This window comes from Aedes albopictus, chromosome 2 (genome assembly GCF_035046485.1).
Source record: "Aedes albopictus strain Foshan chromosome 2, AalbF5, whole genome shotgun sequence".
NCBI lineage: Eukaryota > Metazoa > Arthropoda > Insecta > Diptera > Culicidae > Aedes > Aedes albopictus.
In genome coordinates this window covers 230,298,266-230,314,581 of record NC_085137.1, presented here as the reverse complement: position 1 = coordinate 230,314,581, position 16,316 = coordinate 230,298,266, and the positions used below count along the sequence as shown (strand labels likewise).

The following is a 16,316-nucleotide window of genomic DNA, read 5'->3' as shown; positions in this document are numbered from 1 at the left end:
ATCAGTACAAGACTGAATGCAACAAATTATGGCACATCCAATCGAATCAGTAACAATTCCAGAAAATATTGTTTTATTTCCATTTCATTAAAACCAGAGAGAGAGGAGACAGCTCACTGACAGCCACGATGTTTACATGTCTTCTTCTTACTTCTTTTTACAACTTTGTGCGCCGCACAATGGTTTCAAAATATATTATTCGTCAAAAATTATTTGCATATTGAGTTCGTTACGATAGAGTATGGAAAATAAATGGATTCGTTGCGCTGGTCGTGAAAAACTGAACATTAATATTTTATCTTTTTTTTAAATACAACAAACGGAGCAAAACTTTAATAAGATCTTTTGGATATTTGGCCACTCCACATCATCAATGTGCGATTTTCAGCTCGGTTCGCGGTGACAGTTTGTGACAGGTCCTCCTTGACATTAAGTAGCACGCAATCGAAGCCAGCTGTCTCCTCTCTCTCAGATTAATGTCGTTTTCGTTTTTGCGGTGGTGCTACACCGGTGTAGCACTTTTGCACCGAAAGTGTTCGTTTTTGATTTTCGTGCTACACCGGTGCAGCACTTTTTCTGCACCGCGCATGATAGTGTAGCACTCAAAAAATCGGGAGTGTAGCAGGTGCACACCGTGTCCACCAATCAGCGTTTGCGAAGTTGTCAATATTGCGAATATTTTGTATAGTTTTTCTTTCGTTGCGCAATTTGCGCGCCAATCAGTTAAGCGCAGCTCCACTCCAGTTGCGCGCAGCCAATCAGGAGCAAGGAAGCAGACGACGTCGTTGCGCGCCAAAGCTACTCGCAGCACGTTTCTATTGTCTGCGACCAAAACATACATCGACGCTCGCCCACCGGCTGATTGTTGTTGTTGATAACTTGCGTGGAATGGTAAGTTTACTCATTATGGTCCCTTTCGAGATTGTTTTATGTCGTTTTCGTTTTTGCGGCAGTGCTACACCGCTTCGCGCTACACTTTTCGCTGAATAAACGAACATTTTCGGTGCAGTTGCATTGGTGTGCGTGTATAAACACCAAAATATTGACAACTTTGCAAACACTGATTGGTGGACACGGTGTGCACCAGCTACACTCCCGATTTTTTGAGTGCTACACTATCATGCGCGGTACAGAAAAAGTACTGCACCGGTGTAGCACGAAAATCAAAAACGAACGTTTTCGGTGCAAAAGTGCTACACCGGTGTAGCACCACCGCAAAAACGAAAACGACATGAGTGTAGGATGGAACGACCAGCGACGTTCACATTGCTTATTTTTGCAACCCGTCACCTTCCAGTCGTTTCCCTCGAGGCTCGAGGTGACATTTTGGACTTTCCAACAGTTTTTGTGATTGACAGGAGGAGAGTCAGAAGATTCAGTAGGAAAAATTTCTCGCGTAAAGACGATCAATTCGGTCGATTTCCTGAAAAATCCTTTATGTGCAGTGTTAATTTGAAGAAAGTGACTGTCTTCTGGATATTCCGTTGCAGGATAAAGTGATATAAAGGAAGGGGGTATTTGCAAGCGCGTGAAATATCGATGAATTTGTGTATCGCAATGTGATGGAGCAAGAAAATCGAAGAAACTAAACGAGCCAGGATAGAAGGCAAATTTGCACTCCTTGCTGGAAAAATAATCGATAATTTTACTGTGTGTGACCTATTAGCACATCTAGCAGCCAAGTAAGGGGATTGTGCGAGTGAAAAATTGTGAAAAATCCTTATCCAGCTCCGGAAAACAGAAGATCAAATCGAAGATCCGTCAGCCGGCGATCAGCAGATCGCCACCAGAAGAAAGTGAAACTAAAGGAAAACACCCACTTCGTGTGGATCCAAGCGGAGAGTGAAATCATACTGCTTTCTTGATAACAAGTGCCCCGTCTCTTATCGAGTTTCGCTTGACTGGTGTTGTAGAGTGGAAGAAGTAGTCGCCAGCAGGAAGCAAATCGCAGACGAGGCGTCATGAATGCTGCGGATCCGTTCGTGATTACGTCCCGCGAGAGGGCCAAGTACGGGGAGCAGTTCAAGTCGCTACAGCCGGTCAATGGAGTAGTGACTGGGGCGCAGGCCAAGGGCTTCTTCCTGCAGAGCCAACTGCCGCCATTGATCCTGGGACAGATTTGGTAAGATTTGGAAGTGTTTAGATTTCTTGGGAGAGAAGATGAATGAAAAAAAAACGAGATAGGCACCTACATATTTATTGAAATCTGGGGTTGAATTTTCATTATAATTTCAGTGCGAAATATGACAAGATTTGCTTCTTAGTGTGAGGGTAGTATTTAGCATGTCAATTGTAGATGTATTTAATGTCAAGATTTTCCTAGTATCGCCTTAAAGTTTTACAATGTCAGGAAGCAAATTATAAAAAAAAAAACAAAACTTGAATCAGCACAATGTTGTCCTGGCGTTTTTTTCTGATTCTTATCAGTAAACGTACAAAAGACAATCATCGATCATGGTGCACTGCACATGAAAGCATGTATCCTACAATCGTCAATGTTTTTCTCCTTTAAGTGTTGAACGATTTGTCATCAAAATCATCGCCATCATATCTGGGTAAAAAATTGTTTTTTTTTTATTCAAAGCTAAAACTTATGCATAGGGGAACTTACTTATTTTCGGCCGTTTTGTTCTCTTCGTCATGGGGGGCTTTTTGAAACCTATTGAACTCAAAATTGGCCTCAAATCTTTCCCAACCAGGCTGAATTATACGACCAATTTTCAAGCAATTTGGCCGACATAACCCCCTCATTTTCATATATTTAAGGCATAAACACTACAAATAGGAGCAAGACATTATAAAATTGACGTGAAAATATGTTTGACCAGTTTGGTTTGTATGGAGCCGCCCCATAGTGGGATGGCTAGTTGGGCAACTCAAGCATATTTTTTCAAAACGACCAGGGATATAGCATGCACTAGGTAAGAAACAAAATCTACTCATTCCATATCATTTTCACAATTAATTTTGACAAAAACACACTTACACCGGGTTAGTTACAGATACGTCATGCCAGATAGGTCACTTTTGTATGGTGCCAGTTTGGTGTACCGTGCGGTACCCATATTCTGAACGGTTAAGGGAATCTCACAACAAACACTAAAATAAATGGAAGATCTTGTTGCTAGAGATAATGCTTCACATTACCATCAAGTGTGTTTGTTGTCTAGCTAAATGTATAAAATAAATTAAGTCTCATAATAACTTCCAGTCTCTGATCTAGACATATTTTTGTTTGTGGACGACGTGTTCCTAATTATGGACACCATAAGAAGCCGTGGTCCTAATTCTGAACACATAGTGTTACTTACTATGTACAAACACATTCTCTACGTTCGCAGTTCAATCAAAAACGATATGTTTTGTAACGATTGGATAATAGAGGGGCTTAATAAAATTAACACCTCAGCTCTCGATTCAATATACCGTGAGGTCGCCATTCACCGCTCATGCCCCATTCACCGCTCATTTTGGGTCAATCATTCAAAAATGATCAAATGTTAGTGAAGTATCGTAACAAAAGTGAATGTAACATGCTGCCACATTAAAAAACTTTCATTTCACCAAGTTGTTATATGGGTGTACCTGAAATCACGTTCTCAAAAAATATTTCTCACACAACGCTGCAGGACAACATGGGAACTGTTCAAGGCAAACAGCGGAAAAAATATCCAACATGTAAAACCCGTTAAAGATTCCATTTTGACAAAACAGGATGAACTGAACGTCATGAATCATCAATACATTGGTAAATAAAAGTTATTTTGTTTTTATAAATGAATAGTTTCTGAGATTCCATGAAAAAATAATCCAGTGAGCGGTAAATGGATCCATTATGAGCGGTGAATGGATGCATGAGCGGTAATAGGAGCCAAGAGATTACACATTTGAATTTTTATTTTTTCGGCTGTAAACATATTTTACAATCGTTTTATAATTTTTCTATAATAACAACATAATTGTTGAGTTGTTAACGTAAATTAAAGTGCAATATTCGCAAACGTCGATTTTTAATGTCATATACTTTACGAAAATGCCGTTAAATGAGCGGTGAATGGCGACCTCACGGTATGCTTCATAAAAGGAAAATCTATTTTGCGTTAGCCGACTGTTCAGAATATGGAGCTGTCTATAATATGGTGCTCGCACGGTATCTGTAACTTTGGATTTTGGCTTGATACGTCGTTTGGTTTTCTCATATATCAAAACGGTATATCTATCAGTAAAGTTGTAAACATCAAAATAGTTAGATACGTCGTCTCGAAAAATGGGAATAGTACAACAAATTAAGCAATAAATCATCAAACATTGATGTGGATTCTTTTATTTGCTTTATGAATCATACATGCAGCTGAAAACCCGGATTTGTTTACATTTGCGAGTTACGTCGGATTGAAAAGTTATGCTTGAACTATCCAATTTTTAAATAGACCGTTAAATCGGTGTACGATGGGAGTTGATAGTGTTACGTCTGTTTGTCTGTGACAAAAACTTTACTCTAAGTTTCAGACAATACACAAGCCTTACGACAAAATCAAATTTCTCAAACTTTGTACCGTAACCTTCCGGGTCTGTTTGCAACAGTGTTTTCTTGGACACTACATCATCGGTTCACAAAAAATGGGAAACTTTTGTTAAAACTAGTATGATTTTCTGTCCAAAATTCCTAAATAAAATTCATATAATTAACACAAAAGAATCAGAAAAAAATCAGAATCATTTATTCAAAACTTTCATGAAAGGAGGGAGTTTCAAGGAATTCAGAATATATGGGTAGAGTTCCAGCAAGCAAGTATCTTTTAAGAAAAACACTAAACCAACCCTTGGAGGAATTTATCAAGAAATTCCTGGAGATATATTTGAAAGAACTTCCGAAGGTAGGATCTGGAACCATTTGGGCAGTGGGTCTTGTTTTGTGGACTTGCTGCTATAACTCAGTCAACTTTCAACCAATTGACTTGCTTTATGGGACTCGGTGAGATACCTACAGCATCTAGCCATGTACTAAAATTGGAAGTCAATAGGAGGAAAACAAAGCTTGTTTTTTCTCAGAGATGGCACCACCACATTTGAGGTAAAATCATTTTTCTTGTATGGGCAAATCGTTGGCTTGCACTTGTTCCGCATCGCAGCAAGTTGTTTTCTGGAGCAAACAGTTGCAAATGGATCACTGAAGCCGACTTTTCCACTACTCACCTCATCAAAACAAAAGCGCCACTGTATATGGACGATAACACAGTGACAGCAGTCGAGTTACATCAAACACACAAGGCTACGGTGGCGCTATCTATTAATTTCATAGCGGTCGTTTTAGTTATTTTAGTGATCCATTAGAAACAAAATCACCCCTATGCGTTTCTTCCGGATTCATTGCAGTGAAAGGGAATTTATTGCACCACAATATAAATTTCTAGCTGTTTTTTTCAAGGTCATTTTTTCAGTCTGGCATTTTCTACCCGTGTTGGGCATGATGTTTCGAGTAGATACGTGCCAGGAATCCCCGCTGTATATGTGAAAAACACGAGCGCCATCTACGATCCCGTAGCGCAACCTTCGCTGTTGCTTGACACTGTCATCATATTTATTTACCGCATCAGAAAACCGCCTCTACCGACACTCTAGCATAAGCGAAGCTGCTTAGAACTGCTGGGCCTGAATCTCATCAATTTAGTGTTCTTTGAGCACTTTCACAGTTATTAATTGAAAGCCTTTCTTTGCCTGCCATTGCATGAATTTGAATATTGTGAGGCAAGTATAATAATACACTATGCCCAGGAAGTCGAGGAAATTTCCCCGACCGGAACGGGAATTGAACCTAGCGTCTCCGGATTGTCGATCCAAAGCCTTGCCACTAGGCTAACTGGAGATCCTGTAGGAGACTGTTTTCCTCCTATTACTTAAACCTTCAGGACGCGCGCTGTTGTAAAAAGTACAAAACTACCAAAAAACCTCGCTTTCCGTATACAGCGCGGACGCGCTGCAGTTTCGGTTGCTTGGTGGCGCGCGTCCTGAAAGGTTAAAAAATTCGGTAGGAATCACTAGAAGATTCACAGAAGGAGCTGCACGCAGAAAAATGGCGCTTGTTTAAAACAATAAAACGCATGGTTGATTTTCAAACTAAGAATTTACTTATTCCAAAGTTATATTTAATTGTTTTCATTTAGAGTTTATCGATAAAAACAACCGATTACCATCATTTCATATAATACCAAAAATTTAATTTGCTTTAACAAAATAAAAACCATAAACATGGTTCGAAAGCACTCACACATCTATAAAATGCTTACCCCAACATCGTCACAACAAAGAAGGTGTAGCAAATCCATCACGCCAACTTCCAAGTGCAGCTTTGGCCGTGATGGATAACGCGCAGGTACTCACTACAGCATCCACAAAAAGTTGATCGGTTTCGCCTTTTGTGTCTTTTTTTAGTCGTTCTCCTCTCCATCCGCTTACCGACGGTCTAAAAATAGATTCTCGAGCAGCCGCAGTGTCTGCCGTCACCAACACAATCACATTACGGATTTGTTAGTGGCAAAAGTGCAGTCGTTTGAATCAATCCATTATTTCATGTTGAAAATACCATATCTCTGTTTGTTTTAACAAACTGTCAAAAATTTCGACAAATGAAAATATTTGTATTATCAAACAATAGAAAAGTTCAAACTAGAAATCAGTTTATCGCTATAGTAAACTGAAAAATTGGTTGATTTGAGCTAGAATTTAATTGTGTTTGCAATTTATTTTTCTGCGTGTGTTTTTGTTAAGGTGAAACATCAAGAAATCCCATTGCAATTTTTCATACAAACTTTAGAGGCACAAATCTGACGAACAAAGCATCGAGCCAAGCCACACTTTTTCCTGGCTTTGCTCACTTCCAAAAAAAGGCAGCTTTTACAAATCGAGAGCATTTGTTTACAAATTTTCAAGATTGGGGTTCGTTCAAATATTACGTATGCGTACAAATTGACAGCGACAAGGCGTAAGACCCGAAGCGTAACGAATGTCAGGATGACGGATAGAATAGGTAGATGTGATGTGAACTTGCAAGTCATGTGTGAAGCAATAGTCGTTTTGATCCAAATTTATTACTTTGAGTTAAAGTTGAATTCGTAGATTATATTTAGTTAATTTAACGAGATTGCTCAGTTTGTTGCACTGTAAGTTGTTTGTAGTCTGTTAAATACACATAAATCCCAAATTACCCTAGTATTGTTCCCGTACAGGTTACCGTGATCTGATTTCGGATATTGCTAGGATTGTGTCTGCGTGTGATCTCTAAATTTCCTTTGTAAGTTTATGAGCATTTATTGGGGTCCAAAATTAGGAAAAATGAATTATTACCCTATATAGGCATACATTTAGTCCTGTGGACGATAAATTGGATTATCACTTCTAAGATTGTTGGGATAGAGCTAACTGAGGATACCACTTTGTAAGTAATTATGCATTTCTTATACTCAGGTCATTTTTACATAATAAATCTTACTCCCAGCTTAAGAACTCGGCACCAAAACATCAACCGTGCGATTCTAATAGAAGGTCCGAAATTCTTCCCAACAGGGACCAAGTCGGCCATTGTGGCAGCCTCGTTTGTATTCTCTGAAGTTTCTCCTTAAAGTTCCGGTAAAAAATTCTAAACATACAAAATTGACATAAAACAAATTAACCTTAAGAAGATTCTATCAGTAGGTCGGCTCCAGAGGCACGTTCTCCTCCATTTGGGAAATTTGTGCCATTTGGGAAATTTGTGCCAAGATTCTATAAAAACCGACAATGATTTTTATTGGGCCCTAACTGACTTGATCGATTTCTTTTCGTCGATTCTCTCTTTTGCTAATAAATTATTCAAAACAAATTGAATATCATTGTTTTTCTAGTCCAAAAACAAAAATGTCGTCTCCGACGTGATTTAAACGAAACTTATTTGGAAAACTCAATAGTCAATACAGATTCCGTAACAACACAAAGAGTGGATCGATGAAGAGAAATCGACAATGTCAGTTAGGTTAGCTATTACAAAGTACAATTCTCGTCTATCTTGTGTGAAAGATTTAAACGTATGAAAATCAGAGGTTTCAATGAAAAACTATCCTCACAAGAATTATGCTATAGATTTAAGAGAGAATCGATGAGGATGTTCACCAGGAAATTTATAAAGGATTCCTCTAGATTTACCTAGATAGAAATTCACTAGTTCGCACGTCTCTTTCATGGATATTTTTTTTCTAAAACTTATTTTAGTCCAGTGCTGAGTTAAATCAGAGCAGGTTACTCAAGTGTTCCAAATTCTAGCGCCCTATATACCAGTTCGCCTTCAAGAAAATTACTTTGATATTGAACCTTGTTTACATTATTTGGATGATTTTTCGTAATTTCTTCGATTTAGATTTTTTTGCTGAAATACTTTCTAAAATTTTTGTTGGATTTCCTCGAGAGGTTCCATAATGATTTTCTCTATGTATTCCTTTAGGGTTATTTTTTTTAATTCCTCCACTTGTTCCTCCAGGGATTCTCACAGGCGTTTCTTCAGGAATTCCTGCAGACAATTCTCAAGAGATATTCTGGAAGTTCCTCCAGAGGACTTCCTAGAAGATCCTTAAATATTCCTCCAGGGGTTGGATCGTACACTTCTTCTTCTTCTTTATGGCTCTACGTCCCCACAGAGACTTGGCACTTCCACAGTTATTAATTGGAGGGCTTTCTTTGCCAGCCATTGCATGAATTAGTATATTGTGAGGCAAGCACAATGATACACTATGCCCAGGGAGTCGAGAAAATTTTCCCGAACGGAACGGGAATCGAACCCGCCGTCTCCGGATTGGCGATTCATAGCCTTGACCACTCTGCTAACTGGAGACCCCGGAATAGTGGAGCTAAAGCCTGTATCCGCAATAATCGGGACACAGAAGTACGGCTGTAGCTCTGTAATGAATCTGTAAAATTGGCCAAATAATTGACTGAGAACTCTTTGTTGTATGTTTATTATTTGTGCCAAATTTCATAAAAATCGATTCATTACTTTTAACTGTGGATGAAAAACAAACCGATGTGGTTTTAAGCATTTTGTACAATCATGACCAAATTTCATTCGCATAGTAAATGGTTCTTTTATGCTACAGTTTAGCTACAATAAAGGGTGCTGACTAATTGCTGTGCGAGGGGCTAAAATCACGTTCAGTCCCAATACATGTTTCGATTATAAAATAGTTGATACTACATCGATTTTTTTTTGAAATTTTGCCCATGCAACAAATGTAGATTGAGAGGTTTGTGTTGAAAATTTCAGCCATTTCCTTTGACGAATTCAAAAGTTGCAGCGCTGACAAGCAAAACTAGGGGCTGTACAAAATGCAATGGCGCACATTCTACTCTTTCATTGCTACAACAAAAAGTATTGCACCGATTCACATGAAATTTTGTAGATGAGATGAAAACATCTCAAGATTTTATTAGGCCAAAATTGAGCAATTTTAATGTATCTATTACAGAGTTACAGCTGTATTTCTGTGTCCCGATTATTGCGGATACAGGCTTTATGTACTATTGATTTACAACTACAATTTTGTTTGTTCATTTCGAAAAATGTGGGAGATTTACAATATTTTTTTGTTCAAGCGTTTTTTTTTTTGTAAACGCTTTCTTGGTATAGAAATAGTCGTTCAAAGTTGTGGGAAATAAGAATTAGGGAGTTCCTTCATCCTTCATTTCAAAAGGAATTCCTCCAGTAATTTTTCTAAGAATTACTCCAAGAATTTATTCAGCAATTCTTCTAGGGATTTCTTCGGAGATTTCAATTGGGATTCTTCAGAAATTACTCAAGGAATTTATCGAGATATTCCTCTAGTTCAGGGGTTCTCAAACTTTTTGAACTTGCGACCCACTTTCGATTTTTATAGGATTTGGCGACCCACCAGCACGTATTTTCATAAAATACGTAATGTTTTGCAAATTTGGACTGACTTTTTAATTGAATACATTTCATCACTTTTGCCACTTTCTCTCACACACCCCTGAAATAAAAAAAAAAACAAGTTTTACAAAGTTTTTGAAAATTAGTGACAAATGTATGCTTCTGTTAAACTTCAAAATTTACTTTAAAATGAAAGATTGGGTTAAAATGCTGGAAATATGAACAGCGAGTGGGTGAACATCAAGTAGAGTTTTTAGAATTTTAGTACTGCTGGATGGTAATAGGCTTCATGTACACTTATTTCATTTATATTTTTCTTGAAATCTTTTTCCAGTTGTTCTGTGTTCTGTAAAAGTTCAGATGATCGACATTCAGAAAAAAATTACCAAAGTTTAGCTTTACTGAAGTTCGGTAAAGGTAAGGTTTCTTGTCAAAGTTAAGTGTTTTTTTTTTTTGCTGATTATTGGTATTTCAAGATTTTACTTAATTTAACTGCTGAACCTGGTGTGTAAATTTAACTGAAAATGCAAATTGTAAGCAACAACTTAAACTATTTTCGGAAACACAAGAAAAATCCAAAATTTTACCAAAATCTTCAACCTTTAGATTGAAAACACATAGTTTCAGTATCGACTTCAGAACGCGGACAGTAGTTGCAATGTTGAATATACCCCAAGCTAAGACTTATAATGCAATATTTTGAATAAAATTATGGAGAACCAAAATTTGTAGAAATAAGTCTGCCGATTCTCCAAGGGAATATTTGTCAATTAAAAAATAGCTGGCAGTTTCATTTATTACAATATTACCCAAGCCTTCGCGACCCACCCAAAATCAGCCCGCGACCCACCAGTGGGTCGCGACCCATAGTTTGAGAAACGCTGCTCTAGTTGCTTCTATAGAAATAAATTACGGGATTCCTCAAGAAAATCCTATAGGGGTTCGTTCCGTTGTTCTTCGGTTTTTTTTAGAAATGTCAGCATTTCTCTAGTGATTCGCCTAGGTATTTTTAAGAGGTTTCCCTAGGAATTCTTTTGCATTTCACCATCGCCAGATTGTTGTTAGGATACACTGCAACTCTCAATGGGGTCTTTTTTCCTAAAAGTACGTGATGTACCAATGGTCTGTTTTTTTCTAGTCTTCAACAAACGCAACTTGCATCCATATTTTTCACAAAAACTGTTCATTATAATTTTCTCGTCTTACTTTATTTTCAGGGCCCTAGCCGACACAGATTCCGATGGAAAGATGACTCTAGGGGAGTTCAGTATCGCATGCAAGTTGATCAACTTGAAGCTGCGAGGTTTTGAGATACCGAAAACTCTTCCACCAACATTAGTAGCTTCTCTGACCGCGGTAGGAGGTACCCCGACCCTGACGCCAACCTCCGGCCTCAGCCCTCTGGACCCGTTGAAATCTCTTTCCAATTCAATCCAACCCAACATGCCACCTGCCGTTCCACCCCAACCGGCCATGGTTCCCCACACTGTTCCACATGCCATCGTGCCCCCTATGATGAACAACCAAATGTCCGGCATGGTCCAGCAACCGTTGATTTCCGGTGTACCCGTTAAACCCGCCATACCGCCGCAACCACTGATAGCTGCTGCTCAACCACCTCTGATTCCCATGCAACCAATGATCCCACAGGGAGGAGCCGGATCTATTCCACCAATGATGCCACCGCAACCACAGCAACCACTTATCGCTGGCCTCGGTGGTATGCCAGCCTATCAACAGGCTGCTGCTCCAACGGCTGGCGTCGGTATCGTCAAGCCTTTGATCGATCCTATTGGCGGTATGACTAGTCCACCTCTGGTGGCCGGTATGCAACCGGTTATGCCAATGCAACAGGCCATGAGTGGTATAACTGCCGCAGCTGGTGTGATTCCTCAGTCAGTCCCGGCTACCGTTCCTGCTCCGCCTACTCCGCCACAATCGGGCGGAGGAACTCCTCAACGGTCCATGTCCATTTCCGAACGTGCACCATCCATTGAATCTCCGTGAGTAACATACTGAGTCTTAAATTCAGGAAATCCATAAGTTTTCTACATGGTATCTTAATTCTACAGGCAAGTCGAATGGGCCATCAAGGGGCCAGCGAAACTCAAATACACCCAACTGTTCAACACGACCGATCGCAACCGAAGTGGCCATCTGACCGGGCCGCAAGCTCGCAACATCATGGTCCAAACAAAGCTTCCCCAGGCGACGTTGGCACAGATTTGGGCTCTGGCCGATATGGATTCCGATGGCCGCCTGGGCTGTGAAGAGTTTGTTCTAGCCATGTACCTGTGCGATCTTGCCCTGCAAGGGGAGAAGATACCGACCACGTTGCCACCGGAGATGATTCCGCCTTCCTTCCGTAAGACAACATCTCGCCATGGATCGGTCGTTAGCTCGCGGCACGGTTCGGTTTCGTCGCAGGGAGCGCCGGTCCATCCGGCAGTGGTGGATGCCGACCCCATGTCTGGACTGCCGCAGTGTAAGTGGTGTTGGTTTTTATTTCGGATTGTGGTGGGATTGTATTGATGAATCTGTTAACCTTTATAGCATCCTTCGAGGACAAACGTAAAGAAAACTTCGACAAAGGACAGGCAGAGCTTGATAGAAGACGGAAGGCTTTGATGGATATCCAGAAAAAGGAACAGGTAAAAATTAGCTTAATTTATTTACGATATTCTCACGATTCTCCCCTGTTAGGCTTAATGACGAATGTCATAATAACAATTGGACACGATAATTGTTCTACATGCTTTTGTTTAGCCATTATTATCATTTATTCACTTACTTAACAAGTAAATGAATGTCTAAGTCACACCATAGTTACAAGAACTGGGAGGATTTTCCTTACATTTTTGCATTGTTTAAAATTACTTTTTCATCGCTATTTTTTAAATAAATTAGTATTCTATCACACTTTCGTTATGCAATTTACCTAATTACAACGAAAAATATACACTCAATCTACCATTTAGGTAGAATTCTTTTAGGCAATGTTACCTTAATGGAATTTAATTGTATTTAAAGCAGATCTTATTAGAGGTCTACATGAAAGGGTGGTTGCCAGGGGTGTTATAGATTTCGGGGGCATATCAGGAGCATTACTGGGGATCTCAGGGGGTTTCAAGGGAGTCACAATGGGTTTCAGGATTGTTCCCGTGGTTACAGGGACGTTCCAGGGGATTTCAGGAGGTTTCAGATTTCGTTCAAGCGGCTTCGGGGGTTTCTGAATTTTTTCTAGGGGTCCCAGGGGATTTTAGGAGGGCTCTTGGGAGTTTTGAGGGGGGTTGCAGTGGCGTTCCCGGGGGAGTTCAAGGGCTTCAGGCAGTTTTAGGAGATTTAAAAGGTGTTCTAGAAGTGTTCTACGGATCTCAGTGGCTTCAGAAGGTTTATGGGTGTTCTAAAAGGGTTTAAAGGTTTTTCCAGAAGTGGTCTAGGGGTCTCAGGGAGTTCCAGGAGCACTCTCAAGGGCATTCAGGGGAATGCATAAGCGTTCTAGTTGGTCTACCCGTTTTTGCCAAAATCCAATTGGGCATAATGTCATTTGGCATAATAGTCGTTTGGCATAATGGCCATTTGGCATAGCAATAAGTTAAGTAGCATTTATAATTGTCATGAGAAATTGTCCACATAAATATCTGTTTTTTTTTTGAAAATTGTATTAAGCCTCCTAAGATGTTAGGTTTTTCGAACCACGTTCAGCGTGCCTGTCTGGGTCATATTGACTTCAACATCCTACTAGGGTTATATATCACACGATTGGCCATTTTGGCAACGATGTAAAAAAAGCATGTTCATTAGTGTGGGACACGCTTGTATGAAAAAAATAAATCCTCGCTCCAGTCGACTTTTTAGATCCCATTTAGGCCCCATATGAACTGTACGCAATTTCAGCGCAATCGGTGAAACTATAATTTAGCGCAAGCGGTTCAAAGTTTTCATAGGATTTACTATGGGAAAAGTTACACTTTCAAACAAAAAATCCCAGAGGTCGCCCTTTGTCTCCTTAATTCAAATCGATCAATGTTTCTTGTAGAAATAACATTTACGAAACTTTCCTTCGAAAACCACAAAACGATTGGATGCTTGTGGAAAAAGTTATTGATTTATTACCGATTAGTGATCCAACGAACGGCTTTTTGTTTTGTTTTATCAGCAGCACTGCTGCTGCCGTTGTTGCATGGGGTGGCGGGAGGCATCACCACCCCCAAATACAGCAGCAGCCAAGGCAGCAGCTACAGTGCTGCTAATAAAACAAAACAAACAGCCGTTCGTTGGATCACTAATCGGTAATAAATCAATAACTTTTTCCACAAGCATCCAATCGTTTTGCCGTCTTCGAAGGAAAGTTTCATAAATGATTTTTCTACAAGAAGCATTGATCGATTTGAATTAAGGGGACAAGGGGCGACCTCTGGGATTTTTTATCTGAAAGTGTAACTTTTCCCATAGTAAATCCTATGAAAACTTTGAACCGCTTGCGCTAAATTATAGTTTCACCGATTGTGCTGAAATTTTGTACAGTTCATATGGGACCTAAATGGAACCAAAAAAGTCGACTGGAGCGAGAATTTAAAGTTTGTCCCATACTAATGTTCATAGAACCACTTTCCACGCGAACAAATTTGACATAATATGTGATCTTCAACAGTAAAATAAGTGCAAATTACTTGGGTCAGCCATATTCAACTTCGTTTGTCTTTATGCCAATTAACTTTATGCTAAATGGAATTACGCCAAATGGCATTATACCAAACGAGGTAGACCTTTCCAGGAGGTTTCAAAGGCGTTCCACAGTGTTTCAAGCGGTTTTGGGTGGTTTCAGAAGAGTTCCAGGAGTTTTCCAACCATGTCACGTTGCTACAGGGGGTTTTTAGAAGTGTCTAGGGAACTTTAAATGGGTTTAAAGGGCTTTTCAGGAATGTTCCAGGAGGTTTTAGGGGGTTTCAGAGGCGATCCAGGAAGTCTCAGAAGCGTTCCAGGGGTGTTGCAGGGGGTCTCAGGGATTTTCAGGAAATGTTCGGGACGTTCCAGAGGGTTTCAGAGAAGCTCCAGAGGCGTTTCAAAGTGTTCTAGGGGTTTCGGAGGGTTGCATAAGCGTTCTAGGAGATTTCAAGGAATTTCAGGAGTTTTCAGGGGCGTTCAAAGGTTTCAATAGTCTATTTTATGATTCTAGTTAAACGACAGAAGTCCGCGCTCTGATGTTTACGTTTTCAATCATCATCCGGTTGATGATGGTTAATGACTGCGCGCAAGTCAAGCGTAGTTTTTCAAACAAAAATGAGAAATTTTTATTGATTTTTTTCAGCTCTAAACGAGTCAATCGCAACGAAAAAAAAAATACCTGATAAATTATTGAGTTGTGTATTGCTTCTTCGACTGATTTTGAGCCTTTTTTGCACAAATTTCTCTTATCTCCAATTTGTCGAACTAGTACCTTTTCGAAAATTACACGAGATTCCAGCAAAACAAATGTGCGTGGACTTCTGTCAGTTGACGCCGCTGCTGCGATCAGCTGTTCTGAAACGTCTCGTAAAATGGCTTATGGCTTTCTAGGGAGTCCCAGTGGATGTCATTGGCGTTCCAGGGGCTTCACGAGCGTACCACGGGGTTTCAAGGGATTTCAGAGGAATTCCAGGGATTTTCAGAAGGTGTCGGGGACGTTTCAGGGGGATTTTCGTCTATTTTTTTGTGACAGTCCTCAATCGATCTTAAATTGGTGCAAGCACACCCAAGTGGCCATGAATTACCCGGAACCGTTCCGGAGATATTCCGGGTTGTACTGGGGTTAGGGGAGTGTCTAAATAGACAAAAATGTTTTCTTTTTTCTGTGTTTTGTATAGGTACCATTGAGTTTTTGTCAGATTTATTCTCAAACCATCACATAAAACTAGTATAAACAGATTTGAATTAGTTGACCCATTCAGATTACCGTGACAGGTTATGCCTGGGCCTCTTTGGGGACACTTCTGGTTTTTAATCAAATCATGTCGTGAAACGTGTCAATCATCATGATTTCGAAAAAAAGAACCAGAAAATGTAGACAAAAGCTTGTATCAACTGATATGTCCACTCCGGAACATCTAGCGCAGGGTCCGCCAGGGTCTTTTTGGGGGCACTTTTTATTTGTCAACTAAAACAAGTCATGCGACGTATTATTCTTCATAATTTCGAGAGAATCACTACATTTATGATATCTGTGTACATTTCGTTTTACCCACTAGGAGGAACGAGAGCGGAAGGAACGCGAAGAGCAAGAGAAGATACGAAAGGCAAAAATGGAAGCAGAGCTCAAGAAACAGCAGGAACTTGAAAAAGAATTGCAACGTCAGCGAGAGCTCGAACAAGAACGCGAAGAGCAAAGAAAGCGTGAACTGGAGAAGAAGGAGTTGGCTAGAAA

General features: G+C 39.9%; 1 protein-coding gene across 4 annotated transcripts in view; it reads left to right on the top strand.

The window, feature by feature from the left end:
* Positions 1-1,355: 1,355 nt before the first annotated feature.
* Positions 1,356-16,316, top strand: part of LOC109412366 (intersectin-1) — a 28,758-nt gene continuing 13,797 nt past the window's right edge. For all 4 annotated transcript variants that reach the window (XR_009997663.1, XM_029856767.2, XM_062851313.1 and 1 more), the window contains exons 1-5: positions 1,356-2,122; positions 11,131-11,916; positions 11,986-12,398; positions 12,467-12,564; positions 16,141-16,316. Coding sequence is in view for 3 of the 4 variants with exons in the window: in XM_029856767.2 (XP_029712627.2) it covers positions 1,962-2,122; positions 11,131-11,916; positions 11,986-12,398; positions 12,467-12,564; positions 16,141-16,316 (1,634 nt within the window). In the remaining variant the exon portion in view is untranslated. The remainder of the gene's footprint in view (positions 2,123-11,130; positions 11,917-11,985; positions 12,399-12,466; positions 12,565-16,140) is intronic.